The 25,631-nt window shown below is 37.4% G+C and overlaps 1 protein-coding gene across 1 annotated transcript in view; it reads right to left on the reverse strand.

The window, feature by feature from the left end:
- Positions 1-15,457: 15,457 nt before the first annotated feature.
- brinp1 (bone morphogenetic protein/retinoic acid inducible neural-specific 1) overlaps positions 15,458-25,631 on the reverse strand; it is a 95,750-nt gene continuing 85,576 nt past the window's right edge. Inside the window, exon 7 of the mRNA XM_043240766.1 lies at positions 15,458-18,720. Within this exon, the coding sequence (XP_043096701.1) occupies positions 17,580-18,720 (1,141 nt within the window). The 3' untranslated portion in view covers positions 15,458-17,579. The remainder of the gene's footprint in view (positions 18,721-25,631) is intronic.

Here is a 25,631-nt window from a genome sequence, read left to right on the forward strand (position 1 = left end):
GTAACCTTTGGATAACATATCGCAGAACATCTGCAACAATTATCAAATTATTTTCCTCCACCACTACGGGTTATGATACAAAAATTAGTTCTCACATATATATATATATATATATATATATATATATATATATATATATATATATATATATATATATATATATATATATATATATATATATATATATATATATATATATATATATATATATATATATATATACATATATATATACATATTTCAAATTTTCAAAGAGACAATCTCGACTGACAAAAAAATGTGAGGCCCAACTGTGAAAAAATAAATTAATTAATTAATCATTCCGCTCTCTGATTGGTTGGCAGTGGGTGGAACTGATGCCCGTTGGCAGGAGCTGATCTATCACAGTCCATAATTAGATTTTAGCAAATAAATTTAGACCAATGCAAACACCGTAATTAATATTCATGAGCTCAACAGCCTTCCAGGTTTAGCACGCAGACAGTTGCTGGTGACAATGTGACAATCTACCTGAGGGAAGTCTAATTTTTAATGCGGTTAAATATACAAAATGATTTAACTCTTGCTAAAATTGTGCTCCCAAACTTCAGCTAATCCACGCACAGAGTATATTTTCAGGTTAGGAATGCAGATATAGCAAGGTGCGTGGGAGACCATATGATTTTATAAATTCGGGGTCCCTTTTCAACAGCAAAACAAAATAGAAATAGAATTAGTCACTTCCTCAAACATCATACGCGGACTCAAGACTAGGTTTTAAAAAGACAGCACTGCTTATAAAAAAATAGTGTATTTAAAACATAGTTTATCACCTTTATACTGCTACTACGGTCATTTTTAGATTCAATGTGAAATTATGACAATATATTGATTGTGGCTGAATGATAACAAAAAAAAAAGAAAATAAATAACTAATAATAAATGTAACAAATGAAAAATAAATGTCAACCCCAGGCAATAAAAATGTCTGTAGTTAGAGACATAGAGTTTATTTTCTGTACGGAAAATATGGATTTATGACAAACGGGTTACGGGAACATGTTGAATATTAACATGACACACGACTCTCTCTCTCGCACTTCATTTCATTCCCATCTCAAGTTGCTTTCGGTGGCCTATTTGAGTTTGGCAGGGGTACATTGTTAGCGTGCCCAGGTCCATGTTTTTGCAAGCAGGAAAGGTTGTACGCTGGTCATCGCTATGTAAATATGTTCTATTCTGTCAATCACACGGCATAAATTGGGGCTGCAAATACGTCAGTGTCTTAGCATGGTGCTGAAAAACTCTGGCTGGATTTTTAACGCGTATTGTCTTCAAACGACAAAACAGAAATTTATAGGTCTTTTTCTTTTTTTTAGATCATAAATTGGGTCATTTAAAATGTTTTCAGGATTTAGGCTCGACATCGCTCCAGTTTTAATGCAAAGGTGATGGATCATTTGAGAGCGGCTCTTAGTTGCTTCCAGTTTTCAAACTTTTATTTGTGCACAAATGCATTCTGTCCCAGTTCATGATAGTGTGGAAAGACTGAGGGATGGGTTGGTTTTTCCAGCTGCCGCCTTTCCTGACAGCCAACGATGCCCTAGTACATGGTGAACTTGTAGGATTCTGCTTCTACCCCATGAAGTACTGAATAAAATAGGAGTGTGTTCGGGAGCTGCCAGAGCCAGTCTCCAGCACATGATTGATGATACTGTTTCTGTGGTCAAATGACATTTTAGGCAGGACTGTTTGCTCGTAAATGCACAGATGCTAATGAATGTGTTTGCCCAATAGCAGAGTCATTGACTTTCCCAGCAGGACAGATTAAGGGTGCATTTGAGAAAAGATGCAGAAGCAATAATTCCTGTTTGTTTTTTTTAAGAATTTAAGGAGCATTTGTTACAGAAGAGTGTATGTTTTAGGCTGTCACTAATACTGGCAAAACACATAAATAGTTAAGCACAAGTTGGGAAATTTCATTTCTAAAACGCATTTATTGGAAACTATTTTCATTTAGGGCTAGAGCAACACATTCTCAGGACCTCACTCGTACGATTTTGTATGCTTTGTTATGGGTACGTTTAAGTGTAGATCAAACGAATGGGTCCGATAGGAAACTACGACATATTTAAAATGCATATGATTTAGCAAAAATTGAGTGAGGTCTTATGAAATCGTACAAATTAACCGGCTCATAAAACATGTATGAACTGCCATGAGATCGGGCTGGCTAGAGATACAGCGAGAGTTGCTTTACTGCATTAGATGTTACTAATGCAGGAGTGGGAGAGAAAGAATAAAAAAATATATATTTTGCAATGCAAATGCAAATGTTAAACCAAGTTAAAAAATATACTTTTGTGATAAATAAAAAAATAAGAAATTAGTAAATAAATATATAAAAATGGTAAGCCCGGTGGACAAACATCCTTAGAAATGGACATCCTTCATCCTGAATTTATATCAATAGAAATGCAGCTGAACAACCTAATTTTTGTTAGTAAATAGTGCATGTTTGGATTTGCATGCGTATGTTTGCTTTCTCATCAGCAACTGGTTTGCTGGGTTTTTTTCCGTTTTCTGAAGCGGTCATCTGAGAAGTGCTTCTCTATGAGTACACTTGTGTCCCTCTTCATATCACAGTGTTTTCTCGGAAGACTTCTATCAAGGTCAGATCTTCAGCTATTCAGTAAGTGGCCGATTTGATGCTGCCTAAACGGAAACAGGAAGAGGACAATGAGGAGAACAGGATTACTGGGGGTTGTAGTTCCTCGGTGAAATGCTTTCCCAGTAATCCTATTATACCGGCTCAGCCCGTTGTGCTCCAATTCTGCTGGGCCACAGGGGCCGCCGCCAGCCTTTCTGATGTCATCGGCTGATTAAGGACAGACAAAGAGTGTCACAGAAGGAGATCTGAAAAAGATTTTTCATGCATTTTTTCAGTGATGATATTAAACTGCCCAATCCTCTAAACTCAGTGACCCATGATCTTCACTTTGACCACACAAGTGGAACTTCATACACTTTTAGCCCTCTGAGTTACAAATAATTTCTTACTAGTCAGAAGGGTTTTTTTATTTTTTTTTATTGGCATTCTAGAAAAAAAGAAGATACTACTAAGGACAACAATTTTTTCGAGTAACTAGTTGTTTAATAGCATGCATATAACTATATTAGCCGTTTATTAGTAGTAAAGCACATATTAATGCCTTATTCTACATGACCATATTCTATATCCCTAATCCTACCTAATACCTAAACTTATCAGTTATCACCTAATACCTAAAAAACGAACGAGCAGTGTAACATCAACTCTGCGCTGACTATTAAAATCCAAAATATAGCGAAAACTCTAATAATTATCACAGTAACAAAACCGTCAGTTTAAGGAATTAACTCATAAGCACAAAACACAAGATAATTCTCTTTTCAATATAAATATGGCTTTATTGGATAAACCTATGCCACATGAACTAACTAACACAAACACACAAGTTGCAGGAAGAGAGAAAGTCAGGAAAGAATAGGTTCAAAAGAATGAAATTGTGAAATCCAAAGTTTACAGCAATATATTGCATATACCTGAGCAACCATCAATCACTTTATTTACCCTCGAGAGTTTGTCTATGAGGTTAAAATGTGCATTCGATTCACCAGTTTGGCCCGAATCTGGAGGTTTGTACTTGCGTTTGCCTTTGTGTTACGGGATTCAATTTACGGTCATCTGAAAGGGGTTTCCACAGTTTGCTGATTGTTTGGAAGTTCAGTAGTTGTTGTAGTCTTGGGCGGCTGATGATTGGGGACGTTGGCTGGAGGTGCTGAGTTCTGGTTGAAGTTCTGATGCAGTGCAGTCGGAGAGTTGGAGACATGGTGTGCTAAACTTAACGTACACAAACTCTCATGGAAATAAAAAAACTATAGTAAAGAAATAGAAGTAACAAGACTAGATGGGTTCTATTCTCATCATGGCTAAGTGGCAGCAGAGGATGGAGCACGCTGGAAAGGCTCTCAAAGAACGCAAAAAAGTGATGGCAAAGAGCATAGTTGAAATACCAGGTTAAGAGCGCAACTTGACTAAAAGCATACTAAAAGTATACTAAGAGCATAGGCTAAGAGCTGGATGTTAAAATCACGGCTAACAGCATAACTAGAAAGCCAGGTTAAGAGCAATTTTTTGGAGTTTTAAATTTTAAGCTTTGGACACAACCCAAATTCATATTTTAACCAATGGATACTGTTGTAGCTCAGGGTGGTGTGAGGTTTCTCCACCCAGATCATAAATTTTGAATCAGTTGCATAGTCTGAATTTTCCCACTATAATATAATTTGTACATGATTTCTATAACACAAATAAAAATACACATGACTAAAAAATGTATTTGTAACAAATGTTTCAAGCAAAGAAATTAAAACTCATACAAAACGCATACAAAACATGGCCATAGTTATTCAAATTAATTGCACAATGAGTGATTAGTAATAGTTAAATGTGTGAGTTACATATAATATGCAGTTTTGTCCTGTTAAGATTATCCTTTATATGAAAAGAGCAGTTTCTGTGCCAGTTTGCAAATGTAATGGCAGTTCTGTGAAGACCAGAGGTTAAAAGATCTCATCAGGAATTTCAGTGTGGTCCGAGTCCTGAAAGTCTTTAAATCATTGCACCCATGTGATGCTCTTGATGTACAGGGTCTTTGACTATTAATCTTGTTGACAATCTCCTTTCTGAGTTGGGATTATCAATAAGTTTTGTTTTGTGTTAACGTTGCAAGCTGTCCTGTGAAAGACCTGACTAAGATTTCTTCAGCCCTGGACACATTTATTACATCCTGTTTTGGGCCTCTTTGTGGAATCCTCATGTCACAATGTTCAAATCAAATCTTAAAGTGTCTTATTCTCTCTGATACCCTACAAAAGTGTTACTGTAAATATTTTAGACATGTGACCACTAACCACTATTAGGTGTTTCTGCATTTTTCTTTTCTCGCGCTGCAAAAATTAGGATGCAACCTGTTTGTCGACAAAATGCTAATGTTATCGTTATAAAATATTATATCACAAAAACATTAATTTGTCCAACCATCCATTACATCATGCATCCAGCACTTCATCCATTCATTCTGTTTAACAATATATAGCACTGCTATTTTTTTTAAAGCACTGGATGGCACCATCGTGAACTTAGTCAGATATATTTTAATCACTGGGTCAAAACCAATGGTGTGACACAATGGCTTGCACTTAAAATAACTTCACCAACAATCGCTTTTTTTGTTTGTTTGCTTTTTTTCACCATGTTTTGACCCAGAGATTGAGTACTCTTTCTGAAGATGTTTAATAGTGACTCCTAAATCAGAAAAAAAACACACAAGCTGTAAAATGATGTAAATGACGGAAAAAGAGTTTACAAATGTGGACAGGCAATCTGTCTATGAAGGAACTAAGAACACATTACCGTAGTTTCAAGCAATGATATCATAATTTTGAATTTGACAGAATAAAGCACTGGCAAGAAACAGCTTGACTTCCAGTTCTTAAAAAATCAATCCAAAAACATTTTGATGGTGGTCAGTTCAATCTGGTAGGTGGAAAGTCAAAACAATGAATTCACTCACCATGAGCTTAGAAATCAGAAGAAAACACAGAATGTTCCCTGAAAAAGAGTTAGTAGGAGAAAAAGTCAAAACTAGGGACTCAGTTAAAGGGCTCTCAGACCCATCCCAGTCAATGCATCGAATTTCATTATTTTGTTCACAGTATGGTTTTAGGGCTGCTGCAGGCTGGCAGACCAAAGAAACAGCATAGCAAGAACACCAACAGATGCACATTGGGCTCACGGCCCTTGATAATAACGTTCTTATCTTGTGTCCAAATCTGACACAAAACCCTACAGGGTTGGAGGTTTAAGGGTACGATCGATCTATCCCAGGTTAGTCCTGCCGTCTGATGGAGCACAGGGGATATTCATGACATATTGTTGATGTTTAGTGTTATTCCTCTCAAAGAGCAAAGCTCAAATCTCGCTCTGCTCCTCTGTGATTGAAGATGCTGATAGAGATGATAAATCTTTGTCCTTATTGCTTTCTTCTGCCTCATGGCACATTTTCTCAGAGCTAAAGCTGGGAATGAAGATTTATGGCGTTTCATGACTGTTGTGTTTTTCTGCAAATTAGGAACCTGTTTTTATATAGTTGCCACAGCATATTTACAAATGCATGCATCTTAAAAAAGGATGTTTTTTTTCCTCAGTTAGGTGACAAAATGAGGAATTTGTTCTAATCATCGGACTGTCTTTGCCAGAAACAATTTGTTGAGATGTCTCATACAGAATCTGATACAGAACTACCATGTCTGCATCAAACATCACTGCTTTGTTGTGTTTCAAAGCTAACTAAATTTATTCGAAGTAAAATGATGGCAAAGCGATTCTTTTGGGACTGTTTCAAAAGCATCAGCATGCTTCATATTTCACATTCTTGAAAACTTCCCTAATGTAAAGCTTCTTTGATTGGCAGTGAATATTGTCTCTTGGACTTGGGAGTACCCGTGGATAGAAAAGCAAGGAACATTTTTCAAGATCCTCATTTAAATCTCATCCAGTCGGCTTTGCTGCAACAAAAGGGGAAAACCTTGAATCGATGCAGCCCTATACCTGGGCCATTTCCTTTGAATGTTCTCAGAAACCCAAGGCTAGATGTACAATAACCTGAAGGCAGGGTATTATTAGCGGCTTCACATTCATGCAGCGATTCTGTACTGAATCATAGTGTTTCAACTGCATTGCTATGGAATAGCATGCTGGTCTACCAATTTATCTGTTGTCATTACCTTGGCCTGTGTAAATTCATTTCCACCGAAAGTCTCTCTGAGCGTCCCAGCATTTCAATCTGGACACAGTTTGTGGCTTGTATAGACATGCAAGAAGCCATGTGCATTTTAGCAATACTTAAACAGTCAAAAGAGTATAGCTTTACAAAGCTGTTAAAAAATTGGCCTACACGTATAACCAAAGGATAGTTGTAATTAGTAATTTAATATATATATATATATATATATATATATATATATATATATATATATATATATATATATATATATATATATATATATATAAATCTGGATTTAAATATAAAAAGAACTATATGCAACTCTGAAATTAAATGATTTCATTAAAAGTCAGATGGGCAAACAAAAATGTCTGAGTAGCTGTGCAGTGCATCAAAAACAGAAACAGGCCATCTGTCATATGAAGTGGGTGCTTGCAGCTTAGACAGCTCTATTTTTTTAATAGAAGCGATATAGTTTTGTCATGTCAAAGCATTCAACTCCATTGCAGACACTGTGTCTCTGTTGTCATGATAATCAGCATTATGAAAAATTATTCCCAGCCCGTGTGAAGCCTGTCAAGGGGTCAGGATCTGGACTACGCTAATTGGTGACCTTTGGTCTAGACCACCATTAAACTACAAACACAAAATACCTGTCTTAGAATTTGGATACCGTCATTCGGTCAGTGCACCCTTAGACATAAAAAAACAAAAAAGTACAAAAGCTGTCACTGTGGCGGTACCTTTTCAGAGATACACTCTGAAACCTTTTAGGTACTAATATGTACATTTAATTTGTCAATATAGACCATTTAGGTACAAATGTGTACTAAGGTGCAGCCCCAGTGATAGCTTAAGAGTGCATCATCCTGAACAAATTACCATGTAAACTTGTACATTTAATGAAATGCTACATTTTTGGACAAACTTTAAAGATATTTAGACTTTTAAAAAATTGTGTCTAATGCTACAGGGTCTAGTTTAGTATGACAAAAATTGTATCTTTATGGGTCATCTGGAGCAGTTTACACAACAATTTATTGAAATATGTTGACCAATGCTTTAAACGGTTATATTAACAATATTATCGGTTACAGTACATTGTTACAGAATGTTTTATATATATATATATATATATATATATATATATATATATATATATAATAGATATATTACAGTCTGATTTCATGGTCAGCAAATATGCAGTCTTTTTAATTTTTTTTTTTTTTTAAAGGGAGTGAGAATTCCTAAATTCCTCAGAAGTATAACACTGCACCAAAAGTCATTGTAGTTAATTTACTTTTACACATAAAAGTGCTATTAAGTAGGACAGTTACCATAGCTTGAAGTTCCTGTACCCTTTGAACAAGTCAATTGGCGTTGACGGTCGGTTGGATCTCCATATCAATTGCTCACGCAATCTTAGCAATGAGCTTACGATACATTAAGCACAAAGCATGGTGATTTATTAGGACATTGTAATTATATCCTGGCAGAGTATTTGTGGTTTGGGTGGGGGTGTAGCAGTGGGCTAGCTCGCACACAAAGACTCATTCGCCTCATTAGCTGCTGCATGCTACAGCATTAATCAGCATTTCACGTAATGGGATGCCACTGGAAGGACAATACCGCAACGTCTGCAGTTTACCGACCACACATCGATACTAGGCTTGGCAGGGAAAGAGGGTGGTTTACTTGACCTTGGTGGGTTGAGAGGCTTTTCGGTTATGTGGGGAAAATGTAATTGACATTGACATGTTTTGAGTACTCACGTGCGTCCATTTCTTTGTGTCTTATGAGTTCACTGTGCAATACTTAAAAGACTCGACAAGTTAAGGAGCACCTTCTAATTAGTGGCAGTTGCTGAGGTGACCACTAATACTATTGATCTTAGTGATTCATGATTCCAATGCTATCCAAAGCATGAGAGTTCAATGCTAACCATAACCTGTGGCATTAGTAAATTTCGTGAACATGTGTGTACGAATTCATACAAATTAGCCACCAATTCACCATACCATAAAATAGTTAATAAATGCCTTTATATGCATCATAGTAGCAAAATGTATATGTTCGTCAGGTTAAGTGAGTGTGAGTGTGAAACACCAATCCCATTGTGTTGAACCTTGACTAAAGCAATTTCAAAATCGAAGACAACTTTAAGCTATTTATTAGTAAAGTTAATCACTTTTTGTTAAGTATAATCTAAATAACACTTTATTTTGATAGTCCACTTTATCTAACCGATTCTCATTAACTCACGACTACATGTCTGCCAACGTGATCTCATGATAATTCGTATACATTTTATGTAAAATGTGGTTCTGTAAAACTTAAATTGTCTACATCTAAAAGTGGATCCTTATGAATACTGAAATTGCAGAATTAACTGTATTATTTTTGTTGTTTTTAGTTGTCTTATCAACAACTTGTTTGCAACTGCCTCACCGTTTATTAGTATAAAATAATAGTGCGATTTCTGCTGCCAGCTCGTCCAAAAATAGGCCTTCACGATGTTAAATAAGACTTAATTTTAAACCTTAAAAATAAATAACATTTCTGCAATAGTTTAATATTTACTTGTCGTTTAATGTCTAATTTACTTGCCATGGGTCACAAAAGGTTTTACGGCAGGATACTCGAACGCTCGTTGAGTCTCGCCTGCATAAAAATAATTTAGATAATATTTTCAGCGACTAACAATATAAATTCTGCTCTGCACCTTACACAAACCTACTATATTCCACCAGAAAGGACTGTGGCTGCAAAAGATTGTTATTTGGGTTACTTTAAGTACTGCTTTTGACATTTTTGCAGTAAATAATTTTTCAGAGAGATTTGAAGAAGTTTTTAATGAATTAGCCTAATTAGCATAATCCCCAGCTATGAATGACAGCTACACAAATTGTGTGTCCAGGGGCCTCATTTATAAAGTGTGTGTATACACAGATTTGATCATAGAGTGTGTGTATGCTTAAATCATATTTATAAAAACTGAGCAGACTTACACACTTTTTATTGTTGGATTAATACAGATTTTTTTAAAAATGTAAGCTTTTCTTGCAGCTCGCTGTTCTAAATGATGATAATTAGTGATATTCTATTTGTTAATAAAATTAATTAGAGGTGGTTTACAAGGCAGAAAACTATAAACATCAATTTCAGCTTGATTCAAGTTTATGTGCAAATCATAGATTTCAGATCTGAAAGAGAGGTGTTCTGTTTATTCTATTAATCAAATGAATAAAAATAAATCAATAAAATAAAATTTTAAAAATAATATGTTTTTAAAATTTTATAAATGAGGCACCAGGAATGCAGTGGAATATTCCAGTCTACTTTCTCAGGTTTAGGTCCACTACATTGCATAAAAAAAAAAAAAAAAACACCATGTTCCAGGACATATTCCTAACAATAAATATTAAATGTACATGTCCTTCAAAGCCTTTTTAGCCAGCTAAAAAAAACAGGTGCTCGTCTGAAAATGGCCAGCTGGTGGCGTTTGAGAACACTTTGGTGGCACAGTGTTTTTCCATCTGAGATGCTATAGTACGGTATTTGCTTTGGCATTTGCTATGATTAAGAATATCCAGGGCCACCTATTACTACTATCTTGTTTTGAAGAGTACAAAAAATGCATTAAACAACAATATTAACTCTTTTGTTGTACAAGTAGGATGATTTGTCAGTTTAGTATCTGCCAACTCTCAGCTACGTAAAAAAAAAAAAAAAAACTGAAAATACAAACTCATGAATCCATAAAGGAAGCAGGTCACGTTAGTCAAGTTCACATCAGATGAAGCTCAGCTGATCCCTATCTATCAATAGGAATATGACACCTATCTAAGCATCCATATATAAGTTCCTTCATATATTTATCTAATTAACCTTCCCCATCCCCAGCTCCTCATCTGTCAGTTGGGATCCAGCCTTCTGATTCTCCTTGAATCAGTGTCATTTTAAAATGTATAATAAAATCATTGAACTTTAACCATCAGCAATATATTCCTTGGTTCTGTTCTGTTTACCCTGGGGGGTTATCACTGCTTTCCCTGTTTTTTGTACATGCTAGGCTACATGGATGCACAGGGAGATCTTGCCCAGAACAAAACCATCAATCCAAACTGTATTCTAATTGGTAATCATCTTTGATGATAGGATTTACGTCAGAACAGCTTTACTAACTTAAAAAAAATAAATAAATAAATGAATAAAATAAAATAAATAGTGCTGTGCTGTACCGGGTGCCCTACTGAGCAAGTTTGCTGTACCAGAAAATATGGAGTTGGTTATGCGATACAAGCATCAACAATTATTAGATTGCAAAGTGTTGTAAGCTCATAACATAGTATTGTGCAAAAAACTGTATTAAAATCTTTAGTAGATTCTTAAAAGTCTTTATTAATTAATACTCAAAACTGAGTTTTTCATAGTGTCCATGTAACTAAGGCACATTTAAACAAGGTTGGTGTAATCATGTCCAAATCACAACACTGCCGAAATCTTTTCAGGTTTTCTTTTTAATAAACCAGTTTGATCAAGACATTTAAGACTATCCAAAAGATGATAATAAACACACAAATGCTTAGTTCACTGTCAACCCTTCACTCATATTGTGTCTGCTTAATACACTATAGGAAAACTTCTTTTTTCATCTTAACTGAAGCCAGTTTTTTTTTTCATGCATGGCCATTGGTTTGTGCAGTGGTAAAAAACTAACCAATTGCTTGGCAGTGGTTCTGCCAAGTTCTGGACCTCATATCATTTAGAAGGAGTGACGATGAGCTGAAAGAAAACAGCATGTTTCTAGTAGCTTCAGACACAGAGGAGCTGTCTGGCTCAGGAGACGCTACCCCCCGTCCACTATCCCAGCCTAGCTTGACGAAGCAAGCTCTCTAGAGCAGTCAGTGTACTGGGATTGGATTGCTCTCCCCCAGAGGAGCTGTTCCATAGCTTCATCGACAATGCTGAAGAAAAAGGCTATAAATCGCTGCCACCATTGGATGAGTCAGTGACCGCACATCTCCGCCTCCCTGGTCCGATTTGCTAGAAGGCAAATCCCGCCCACCCATCCAAGCCATACAAAATTAACTTACCCCTCCTGGAAGAGCCACTCAGTTCGATGGTTTTAAAGCAAAACTGTTTTTAAGCAAAAGTCTGGCCCGGATGCTGCAATGCTCAGAGAGTTGAGAAGTGTAACTGTCCTGACTTGAGAACCACAAAGATGACTGCCCAGCAGATCGGTCACTTGATGGCAAGCCTTGTTGCACTGGAGCACCACTTTTGGCTCAATCTCACAGAGATGAAAGATGTTAACAAAATCCCCTTTCTCAATGCACGGATCTCTTCGAGCGGGCTGTTCGTTCCTTCGGTGGAGGGCACAGAAGGTGGTCCAAGCCATACAACACTTCCTGCCAAAATGCACTCCTGCATCACCTTCTGCCAGCCGCCCCAAGCCAGCTTTGCATCAGCAGCCAAAGCCAGCACCTGCACCGACTCAGCTTCAGCAGGCAAAGCCAAAGCCACAAAGAAGTCACTCTTGTTCGGCTGGGAGGTGCTTTTTCTTCCCGAAAAGGCAAGGACCCTGTCCATGATAGTGTTGGATACACTGCCTCAAGTGTCATCCTGATCTGAGCACAAACAAGGGGTCGGGAAAAGTCTCACTGCAGCTGTAATAGCACATCCACAAATTCTTCATTCCCTTATGATCTATGTGTCCTCAAACAGAGTTCATACATCCTCTGTCCCGCCGGACATAATTGTGGCAAGCTATCCCTGGGGTGTCAGGGTGGGTAATGGGAATATTAAAGTTCAGTTATGCACTTCAGTTTGCAAGGTGTGGTCCCTACTTCAGTGAAAAGCAGCACTGCACACGTTCTGCATGCTGAAGTACAAACCCTGCTGTTAAAGGGAGCTATTCAAATAGTTTCTCTGGCAGAGAGTGAAAAGGGATTTTACAGTCGAGACCAATGAGACCAATTCTCGATCTAAGATGTTTGAGTCTTGCCCTCAAGAAACGGTCATTCAGAAAAGCTGATCCTATTACAAATAGCAGCCAGGGGACTGGCTTTTTTCTCTGGACCTAAAAGATGCATACTTTAACATTTAGATAGCTTCCCATCACAGGCCATTATGGCATAGGGGATAGCCTATCAACAGGCGGTTCTGCCCTTCAGGCTCTCCATGCCTCCTTGCATTTTTCCAAATTGTATGGACGCTCTCCTGGGAATGGGAATTTGCATCCTCAATTATCTTGATGACTGGCTCGTTTTAGTCAGATCAGAAAAGGACACTCAGTTACACAGAGATCTGCTACTCATTTTAAATGCTTTGGGCTCAGAGTCAATTTGAAAATTTTCCCAAGAGCATACTGCCAACGTATAAAGTTCCTGGGGACGTTCTTAGACTTTACACAAAGGAGAGCATGGATCTCAATGAAATGCACCTTGTCCCTCATTTGGTACTCATTCTCATTCAAGATCATAGTCTCTCGCCCTCTGAAAGCATTTCATAGGCTGCTGGGTCTAATGGCAGCAGCCTCCTCAGCACCAAAGCTTGGTCTTCTTCGTGTGCACCCTCTTCAATACTGGCTGAAAGCACAAGTTCTGCTTTAAGTGGATGCATTCTTATCAGAGTGAACAGAGTCTGTGAATCAGCCCCGTCCCCCTGAAAATAACACTCAATGGTTGAAATGCGGATTCCCTCTTGGGGTGGTCAGCAGGAGCAAGGTGATCTTAACAGATGCCTCTATTGGGGTGCTCTGTGTGAGGGTGCAATTGCCACGGGCCTGTGGTATGCTGTCATAAGACGAATGGACTCTCCATCCCCAGATGACTCAAAAGATCTGGATAATGTTTGGGAGGGCAGTTTCTTTGCCTTGGACAGCAATACTTGCTGCCCTGCCTTTTTCTGGATGTGCTGTCCCAAGAATGGACCAGCTTTCTCCTTTATGCTTTTTCCCAAAACCGCTCTGATCCCCCAGGTCATCAAATGAATCATAGAAGAATGCCACAAAGTCCTACTGGTAGCCCCTTTTTGTTAGAACCAACAATAGATAGGCGATCTCCCTGAGACAAGATCTTCTTTCTCAGGCCAAGTGCACAATACGGCACCCACAGCGCCAACTTTGAGCTTGTCGTGTATTGCCATTCGACAGGAGCCTGTGTTCCTTCCCCGAACACATCTTAGACACCATTTCCCAAGCTAGAGCCTCATGTTTTCTACTTGGTGTGATATCAAAAATGAAAACCCTACTTCATGCCCAACTTCATACATCATTCCTCCAGGAGCTGCTGGACAGGAGACACTCCCCTTCCACTCTTAAGATCTATGTAACAGCCTTAGCGGCCTCACATAATCTTGCAGGACAGTCAGTGGGCAAACGTGACTAAGGTGCTCTCCACACCTTCAGAGCTCAAGTGGTGTCTTTATCAGAACTACCACCTGCAGAGGAAGACGAATCAGCTTTTTGATTTGTTTGTATTCCAGAGGGCTACTGGTCACAAAGCAAAGGCTTTCTAACATTGCCCCATTGGAGTAAAAGCCGATTCAACTAGAGGCATCACCTCATCATGGGAGTGGTCTAGCAGTAATTTGTGAGACGGCCAGCTGGTCCTCACCTTCCACATTCATCAGGTTTTTATAATCTGGACGGGTTTAATTCTCTGTGATTAATGGTTTTACTACTGTGTAGTTCGATATGCCTTTTTGAGAATAGCAACACCCAAAGCGTCGGACCTGATTTGCACGTCCTTAAATAATAGATGACAGAGAAAGCTCTGTGTGACTATCTTCTAAGTGCAGCACAACCTTATGGAGCTTATCCCCTGCTTTAGATGTGAGATTATGTTTCCCCGGCTTATGACTACCTGGGCTCGTCTTCACTTATTTGATCGTCATTCTATTATTAGCATGGTGTGATTGGACTGTGTTCCCATAATGTCCTAAGCAGACGCAGTGAAGTGTTGACAGGGAACGCGTTGGTTACTCCCGAAACTCCCCAGCTGCACGACTTATAGGTCACTTCAGTTAAAGTAACCTGAATCCCTTTGGCTTATATAATACGGCCCGCCCACTTTGGTAGGAACCACAGCCATAAGTTTGTGCAGCACCACTGCTGAGCCATTAATTCGTTTTTTGTGTGATTGGAAAAACAAGGCTTCAGTTAGGAGGAAAAAAAAAAACATGTTAACAATTTGCCTTTTCTAAACATTTTCTACAATTTTTCAGAGCTGTGATTTGATCCATCATGATAGGAATTATGGGAAAACAATATTAAATTTGCCCTGTGGTGTGAAACAGTGGCAGAAACTCTTTTGTCTAACCAGACTTATTCAGTTGCATCAAGGTGTATTGTGTTAGAGTTCTGACTCTAGAAATGTTACTTTCATCCTTGAAGTCTATATACTTGAATGCCTCTGTGAACCAGTATGTCCTTGAGCAAGACACTTAACCCATGCTCCCTCAGGTGCAACGGCAGCATGTTTCTGTTGCATCCTTACCTGTTAGTCTCAAAAATGAGTCTGCAGCCATTCTTACACCAAACCAGCTGATATTAGAAAATACTGTAACTGAAATGACGTGAAACCATAAATCCCTTGTTTTCTGTGTGATTGCTGCTGACTTTGTGTGGTACAAACAAGCATTGGTCTTCTTATTAAATATAGCATTTTAATGAGAAATAGATTATTATTTGAAACATTCATTTTGAAGAAAGCCGATATAGTTATTTCAACAGAACAGCAGAAATTACATAAAGTACTTGAAAGCAGTTTCTCAACCCACTGAACGCTCTATCAGAAAGTGTGTCGTACATGGTTTCAACAGAAGTGTATGGAAGGCTGTAAGCATGTGCTCGTGTAGATCATTAACAGATTTAGCTTGGACAAGATCAATTTCAGCTGGTGATGTTTCTCCAGATGAGGGCGAATGCTTTTTGTGGGGGACCTGCGATATTTACAGAACTTGTGCTCAAGGGGAGTTTGCTTTGTGTTTAATGGGCTGTGGTTCATTTGCAGTTATCTAAGAAAAGCTTTTGAATCCATGGCTATATCAAGACAAAATAGGTATTTACACTTATAATACACATTTAACTCTAATTCATTAACCAAGTTAAGTCTCCTCTCAAAAGGTTATTTTCAATTCATGCAGAGTACAGCAAGAAAGCTTTTGGCCCTGTTCCCATGAGTCAAATGGCATGTGTTTAGATTAAGATGGTATCTTCCTGTTAAACACAAAAAAAGAAAAGAAAAAAAAGAAAAAAGCATTAAAGGGATAGCTAACAGGCACTTAATAAGATTGAATAATAATAATGGCAATAAAATAATAAACGCTAATAATAATGGCATTCTCCCTATGCAAGAAATTGCTCTAGTTGTCTAGGGTTCTTTTGCACAAAAAAATAAATTAAAATAAAAAAATAAAAATCCCCCGTCCCAAGATTTTAGAGTAGAGAGATTAATCAGTCGACATGTCAAAAAGTTAAACCTGAATTGCATCAAGGAATATAAAACCCAAATGAAATCTTATAAAAGTAAAGTGTACATTTGGTATACAAGCAGATTTTGAGATTAAAACCATCATAGATATTTGAAGCTTTAATATACTGTTCTTGTGGATTCACTCTTGTTAATGAAAATGCAATGGCTTTACAATGTCATGCCATAATCCCGCGGTACATATATATAATTTTCTTTTCTTTTTTTTTTCAGACCACTGTGCTATATTTCATTAGAAAAAGACTGAAAAACAAAAATACAAAAGCAATTTATAGGACATTTCTCACAAAATGTGCCCAGCTTCTCTTTTTTTTTTTTTTTTTTTTTTTTTTTTTTTTCCTTCATCCCTCTGAGAAATGTATGGCTTTATGCTGACCCTTAAAGAAAAATGATCAAATTTTGTTCACGGTGCTGCAAAAAAGCTTGACACATCAGCAATCACAACGTGTACATTATGCGAAGCAGTACGAAATAGCATGAATTGATTATGTTCAACCATAGATACTGCACTCAGGCACCGAGGCGACTTGACCTCGCTGAAGAACAAGAGCGCAAATCTGAAAATACAACAGAGGGAGCCCACGCAGGATTCAGTTCACCTGGCGAGCTGCAATAAACGGCAATCAAGAAAACTGGATGTCCAGCAAGAAAGGGTGGACATCTGTACTGAACTCAATGCCAAGCTCTCTCAGAGGGTGTCGTATGAAAGGACAAGACACGGTACAGTCAATGAATCCTTACGTTGTATAAACCTCATCTAAAAGATGCGTGATAACAACATGGTACTGCCTCAAATGAATGACTGTATTTTGGTTCTGCCCTTACGTAGTTGTCTTTACATCTCTAAAAATGTGTTAACCAGTAAAGAATGGCAGTTTAAGATGTACCTTTGTTCCCTCAAAGTAAAATCAAGGCCTCTGTGTCACTGGATGTTGAATTTAATAGTAATTGTGATCTTTTCTCATATTCTTCTTTTTTTTTTTTTTTTTTTTAGGAAATGACAGACATGCTTCGACAAATATGATACAGTATTTTTTGTTGTTGTTTTTTGTTTTCTTTTCCTTTAGTGAACTAAAATGATTTCTCTTTGTATTTTTAGTTTCCGTTTAACAATTACACTTACAAAGTTGTTAATAATACATCAAAAAAGCAAACCAAAAGGTTCCAAATCAAACGGAGAAAGAAAATAAAACGGATTATCTCTCTTTCTCTCGCTCCCTTTTGTTTTATTCTTTGTCCTCAATACAACGGTTTCTTCTTTCCAATTGTGTTTTCAGCAAAGTTTGGTAGTCAGGTGGTCTGATTGTTTCAAGATTTCTGTGTTGTACATGTCCAAGGCGTGATTCACGCGAATCATCTCACTGTTGTTGAGCTTGAGCCGATGTTTCAGCATACAGGAGAACAGGTCCAGCTGGGGCTTCCCAGGGGCCACCGGAGGGGCCAGGCGGTTAATTCTCTCCCGTATGTCCAGCAGCAGGAGCATGATGGACGAGGACGAGTAGAACTGGGTCCCCTGTGTGTACGACTGATTGACCTGCTGCACGGCGCTCCTCAGCAGGTCGGCATTGAATCGCAGGCTGTAGCCGAACACTTGTATGTCGGAGATCTTGATGTAGATCTGCCGCTTGTTGGGATCGGATAAGTCCACCGGGCCCTGGCCCGTGTCATTTCGCAGGACGGTGGGCACCTTAGCGCGACTTCGCAGGTAGATGTGCACCGTCTCGAAGAAGGTCTTCCAGCGGTTTCCCAACAGCAGTGTCCAGTTAAAGCATTGCGAGTTCTGCAGTCGCACCTTCTCCCAGCGTGGGTATCCATGCTCTCCGAACGGCATGCTCCAACCCTCCGAGTGGCTGCCGCTGAACGGGTTGACGTAAACGAAGAACATGGGGTCCACGCTGCTGTTGCGCATCTGGCAGATCTTCATGGACAGGCCTACGATCATGTGCAGGTAGTCCATGCGGTTTTTGTTGCTCTTGAGCGTCAGCGACATGCGCTTGCGCCACCGCGGGTCAAAGAAGGTCTCCAGGCGCACCTCGTTGCTGATGAAGGTGGTGTGGATGTGCAGCCGCGAGTCCATCTTCTGCAGCAGGTACTTGAGCTCCAGGTCCTGGAAGTCCAGGTCGGTCTCGAAGCTGATGAACTGCTCGCTGCGCTCTGAGTCCACGTTCTGCGGCTCGCAGCGCCCGCGGTACAGCTTGTAGCCCTTGTTGCAGGAGCCGCATTGCGAGATGTTGGCCAGGCTGCACATGGCGCAGCTGTTGTTGCCGCCGATCACACAAGGGATGGGACGCTGGCAAAGGGTGGCCCCTGTGTGGCACACGCAAGTGCGCTGGCTCTCCAGGAAGGTTCCCCAGAAGCCGTTCTCATTGCAGTAGAGGAACGACTGCACGCGGTTCAGCCACTGTAGCACCGATCTGAAAGCAGACAGATAACAATTCAGTCAAGGCGGGTGGGTAGAAGGAACCATTAATAATGCAGCTCTAAGTCCAAAGGCACAAAGCTAGCGCCTCAGCCTGACGTTTGTTACAGTCTAATCACTAAAATGGATAATGTATTCTGTCAAATTTTCCCAATGCACACCTCGTCTTTTCTCTCCCCGCAGGCATTTTGCCTTGTCATTCTGAAAGCCTTTGGAGCTTCTCTGCTGCAAGAGGGGAGAACTGAATGCCTGAATTTTGATTTCTGAGAGACAAAGTGCTAAAGGTTACGATGACATGCTAATGAACCCAGAGTGTAACAGAGTCAGATGTGGGATATTCCTACTTGATATCACAGTCTTCCATTTGATGTTAGAGACACAAAAAGACAATGCTGCAGTTATCTGTGCAGTTCTTAGAATGCCCGACAAAGATTTGGAGGGCAGACCATGATGTTATGCAGTGCTAGCATTTTTTTGGCGGATGTGTAATTGTAAACAAAGTATCATTTGCGTTGTTTTGTTATGTACTATATGAAATTTAATGTATAGTTGTATATTATTTGCATTAAAGTGAATGTTTATTAGGGATGCACTAGCGCTGATACTATCATCAGTAATGGGCTAGATACTCTTAAGTCACATTATTATTAATAATAATAATAATAATAATGATAATAATAATAATAATAATAATGATAATAATATCCTGTTAATGACTAAAATTATTGTTGTAAAAAAATGCAGCACTAAAAAGACAATAGCATCATTATTCAGCTCAAAATAGTTGAGTGTGGAATAATTACAAATTATTATTATTATTATTATTAATTACAAATAATCAGTTTGTAACAATACAGTAGCTATATTTCTATACACATACTTTTAATTTTAATTATTTATTTTGAATTATCAGATATCACAAAAAAAACGTAAAGAGTAAAGTAAGTAAACCAAACAAATTAGTCAATAATAAAAAATACATTTAAAAAACTGCTTTATTTGCAATATTGGAATTTTCTGTGTTTGGATGGAAACATAGCTAGTGTTGAAGCAAATAAAATAAAAGTGAAAATTACCAAAGTTTAAACTATTAATTTAACATTTTAAATGAATAAAGGACTCATTTAATGAACCTTTTTCCTCTTCTGATATTGATTGATTAATATAATATGATACCGAAGAACTGAATTGAGAAATAAACCATTTTAAATGTTGAATCAAATTTAAACTGTGATCAGTAAAGAATCTCTCAGACTGAACCGAAATACTCTTAGTCTACCATGTTATAACGTTCAACCACATTAGCCAGTCAATGCAAATGACATATCCCTGCACAAACCACAGAACCTGAGCTATCCAGTGTAAGTGAGATTCATCAAACCCTAACTAATCATATCAAAGTTATCCTATTTGAAATAAAACACATTTCTGAAATGAGACGTGCAATGGAAAAGCAACAAATATGAGCATTCCTTCACTAGTCAGTTACCACAGACTATATGCAATTTCCACAAATTATCAATAGTGGAATGAAACTGTAAACTTATAAGCATCTCTCATAATAGAATTGCACATGGCATTCAGTCTATATAAATACAGAAACATTCCTAGCCAAATGTTATTGGATTTTCAGTTCACTCCAGATTACCTGACTAATAAAAAGCTTAAGATTAGTCCTTTGGATTTGAAACCATTCGCAGTCGACTCGCTTCTGGCATATAATATTATATTTTTTCATATTTATTTGCAATAAGCAAGCTTTATGTGGTCTGACTCCCATGTGTTATAGTCTCTAACTGCTTTCCTCAATATGGATTTTAAAGTGGCTTGCTGGTTTTATTTTTGCACAATTATTTGTTTTGCTGAAACAAGTGGCTGACTTGGGTTTGCCGTGGGGGATGAGATGGAGAAGACGAAGGAAGAATGCTGTTTGTTTTCACATCCGCATGTTTATAATAGTGCATCAGAGCGCTCTGCTGCACAGACTGTGTGACGTACACCAATTCAATTTCTCTCCTAATGGATAATGGAGGAGAGGACAGAGAGCAGACTGTAGATGTAAGCCATACGACGTGAGGAGGAGGCCTGTATGTAGGGTTCATTTCTTTTATTAAATTAAAGATGCTGCAAGTGATACTGCAACCTGTCAGATATCACTGAAACACAGTGTGTGTGTTTCAGCTGTCTCTGTGTCGGCACTAGACCCTGTAAACAGGGGCATGTGAGTCAGACAGACAGAAAGAGAACTTAGAAGCATCTCTGTAAGGGTTATTATAATAAACATAATCTAAAGCCAAAAAAAAGTTGTAATATTTAAAGACCAACAATACATGTTACATACAAAACTTAAAAAAAAAATATTTTACAAAACCTTAAACTTATTTTAATTCATCTAGTTGCAAAATAAATACATTACTAAACTAAACTAAACTAAAAAAAATCTAAATTTGAAATTAAAATGTATAAAAAAAAGAAATAATAAAGACAAAAAAAATTCCTCTAAGATAATTATGTATTTTCACTTCTAGAAGACAATACAAATGCATAAAGTAATATGCACATAACAAAAATATGCTAAACATTTAAAATAACAAACTACATTTTGAAAAAAAAAAATATATATATATATATATATATATATATATATATATATATATATATATATATATATATAGGAGAGAAGTGGATGTAAGATTATGTTTATATAAACATAGCTATTGTTACAAATAAAAAGGAAACCAGACTGAATTGATTTGACTTGAATAATGACACCAGTGTCCTCTGTAGAGCTGCTGAAAATTGTTAAGTTAACAGCATAATAAAACATAACACGAATTAGGTAAAAATCAACTGCAGATGCCCTCCTTTAAAGCCTGACATGTGCAAATTTTCAGTTTATGCAAAGTGTATATGTACATAAATGTTAAAAGCACATAAGTAACCATCGCGTGGGTGTAATCAAGGGTCTTTCTCTATCCTCAGAATGCACATCATCACAGGTTTATCATTGAGAGCTCGGAGCAAACAACAAGCATCCATTAATTACAAACAGCCAGTACTGTAATGCTAGGGTTTTGCATAAACTGAAATGACCAGCACGGTGTGCTTACCCGTTTAATTGCATCGTTTGATTTGATTAAATATCACACTGACTTTTTTGCGATGCATCCAGTAGTCAAATGGCAGAGTAATCCCTGAGGCGTGGATCTATCTGTCACTGTGCTTTTGCTCTGGTCAGAGCAATTTATCAGGCTCGGCATCAAAGGGTGTTTACATCTACATAAATACGGTATGGGATTCAAACTTATGCTTCACACAAGAGCCTTTTGATGTCTTTGGACTGTTTGGCATCAGAGTTCAGTTGATTTGATTTGTATAAATGCAGTTTGGGGTTAACGGGGCTTGACAGTGTGAGGTATCATGTCATACGTGACTAAAAACAGAGCTAGTAGTAGCAGTAGTAGTAGTAGTAAAATAAAATAAAAAATATAAAGTAGTAGTAAATTTATATATGTATTTTCCTTCATGCATCATAAATATGTTAAATATTATAATATGTTATCGCAATACCTGAGGTCTTGAATTTAGAGGGAAAAAAGTAGCAAAAGTCAGTGTGATATTTAATTAAAGAAAACAGAATTTGCAATATGGCTTATGACTATTAAACTTGGCTATGACTTAATGTAATTCATATTTAAGTGCTGCAGGTTTCAAATGAAAACTGATAATAAACTGATAACTTGTTTATAATAAAAAATCTCGCATTATGGAGTAGCTGGTATATTTATTTTCTTATTTATTTGTCCTATTGTTGGCATTTTGATTAACAATAAACTGTATCTGGCATTTCATCAAATAGATATTAGATATAATAGATATTACATATAGATATATGTAATTGTGTATAAATAACCCAGTGTGCTTTTTGTATTTAAGCATTGCTTGTAAATGTGTCCTTAAGGAAAAAAAAGTAATAGTAACGCTATAGGGAGCAATTCTCACTATTAACTAGTTGCTTATTAGCATGCCTATTATTAACAATTATTTATAATAATAATTATAAAGCACATATTCTGCACTATTAATAATCATACTATTAATAAGATGCAAATTTGGAATTTTCTTAAGCAAAAGTAAAATAATAGTAACATTTTATTTTTACGGTTACACCTATTATTTGCTTATTAGCATGCCTATTACTATAATATTAGTCATTTATTAGTGTCTAATTAGGCACATATTTATACCTTATTCTACATAATTAATCCTGCCTAAACTTAACAACTACCTTATTAACTATTAATATACAGCAAATGTATCAAGGGAAAAGTTGTAGCTAATAGTTTACATAGTTACATATTCTAAAGTGTTATCAAAATAGTAATTTGATGATTTTTTTATTGTGCTCCTATAGTCCATATTTGTTCCCAAACTTTTTAAATTAGGAGCTCATGTGCCGTTTGGAAAAGAAAGTAAATGTCAAGCCCTGGTTCATGTGAACTCCAGTATGACTGGAATTGAAAGCAAGCTGCCATGAGTAACGACATATAATTTGCACATTTTCATGCTCCCGATAACACTTTTTTTATAGTATATTGCTCATAGCTGCTTGTCTCGAAATAAACTGCCTTCGAAGCAAGGCTCACATTTTTTTTCCTCATGTGACACATCCTAAAGACAAGTGCTGTTATATGAGTGTGGAGATTTGGAAGTAAATCGAAAAGGACAAACAGTTTAATAACATAGAGAAACCGGCAACATCCCTTCAGAGTTATTGCAGTGGTAAACAGTTGATGCTGGTACTGACATCAATGATGATTTCAGACCTCGTGGAAAGAGACGTATGGGAGCACGAGGCTGGATATCGAACAAGCAATTGAACCGAGTGTGGAAACGGCCTTAAAAGATATCTTATTGGCGATTTTAGCCAACGGGACATTTTTTAAGGTTACCCCGATTTTGGACTCTACTCAAAGAGAAAAAACAATAAAGGCAAAATATTCATGTAAAACTTGCATCAGCTTTTTCTCAGCCAGGAATAAACAACAGCTGACTTTGAGGCGCTTCCCTAAAAGTAGAAACTGCACAATTTGCAAAAGGCCAATAATTGAGCAAAGACGAGGTTAAAGCTGAGCTCTGGTTCCTCTGCCCGTGTCTACAGACAGACCTTGCGTGTCTGCACTATTGCATCAAGAACGGACGAGAGGGAATATCTCGCTATATCACGGTATATATACAGAGGATCTGCCCTTAATATAGAAACAGCAGAGTAATCTACTTATCATAGAGGAGAAACTCGCTGCTCTTAAACCATGCCGGCGTGACCACCGGTGGGAAAATATGCATTTTATTTGAGCAATTTTTGTCAATGCAAGAGTCACAAAAATGTGTGCAAGTTACTATGTACTGTTAATAAACAATAAAACGCACTTAAAGCAATGTTTTATAAGATGCAAAACTACTTTAGTACTTAGACTATCTCCTATCTTTCCTCATTGTCGCATGAGAATGAATAACCAGATCGGTTTTAAACGTAGCTCGCATCTCCTCTTCATTTGTATGCAGCAGCATAAAAGAGTCTGCATCTGACAAGGAAAAAAAAAAAAAAAACGAAACACGAGAGAAACCGGTCACTTAAATGCACATTAAGTCTCACAATTATGACTTCCGAACTCCTAAGTAAGAACTTCCCAAGAAGACTTGGCAGTAATCACAAGTAACCAAAGTTTGGAGCCAAATGAAGTTTTCTTCCTCTAGATAATTGGTGTGCCATCAAACTGGAAGCAGCGTGTCTGCAGAATGGAGTTAGTTAGCTTCTATCTCTAGAGTCTATGGGGCGGATAGAGGCAGTTTGCTGCTAATAATGAGCAACGGGAAGCTGCTCGGTGTCAGCAGGAAACTCTTCCTCAAGCGAGCAGCCATCTTTCTTCATCAGGGCCTTCGGGCCAAAGTGCAGGTCAGCAGAGACAGTATGGACATCCTGAGTGACAGCACAGCTAGCACAACAACATCTCTGATATATGTTGTTATTTAGGGCTGATCTGAGCTCAGATGCATATAAAACAAATACTTTCAGTTCTGATTAGATGAGTAAATTACATCAGATAAATTCTATATCAATACGGTAAGCTATGGTAATGAACTTGTACATTATAGTTACAGATTTTGGGTGCGTATGTGCATTCAAATGGCTCCGATTTTTGATATCTGTAGTGAATTGACTGTATTCAGAATTCGTCACAGGTTTCGTATTTCGAATGCTTATGTTTCTTGGGTTGTCATATAGCTGTGTTGAATATAATGACGTGTCTTTCAGCAAACCGACGTTTGGCAGCAATAACAGTAACAACCTTCCCAACAAGTTTTCAGCCTAAAGTAACAGATGCAAACTTTTTTTGGTGCTTAAAAAGTATTTTTGAGCTAAAAAGTTTGTAGTGATCACTGCTAGAGAAGTTTGCATTATTTGGATAGAATAGGAACTCTATCTTTCCATTTCCACCACTAAACCTACCCATTTATGTATGCAATTCCTGTTATACGAGTACTTAGTAAAGTTAAAAAAGTACTGTTACCATTGTCGTGTTACGCATTAGTACCTACATAAACCATTATGAAGTGTTACAGTTGTTACATTATGAAGTGTTACTATGTACTTAAACCGTGGTTACAAACTACGTACACATCTAGTTACCATGTAAGTTCATAGGTATTAGTGACACAATGTGAAGTGGGACAGCACAAAAACATAGCACTCCACTTTTCAAGATGCACGTGCAAATTTGGCTGATGCTTGACACAGTCGCTGTCAAAGCACTGTCAAAAAGCTGATTCTGTGCTAATTTCATACAATACTTTTTTTTTTATGTTGTAGATTTAAATAGCAAATAAGAATATCTAAAATTATTG

This window comes from Puntigrus tetrazona, chromosome 5 (assembly GCF_018831695.1).
Source record: "Puntigrus tetrazona isolate hp1 chromosome 5, ASM1883169v1, whole genome shotgun sequence".
NCBI classification, from domain to species: domain Eukaryota; kingdom Metazoa; phylum Chordata; class Actinopteri; order Cypriniformes; family Cyprinidae; genus Puntigrus; species Puntigrus tetrazona.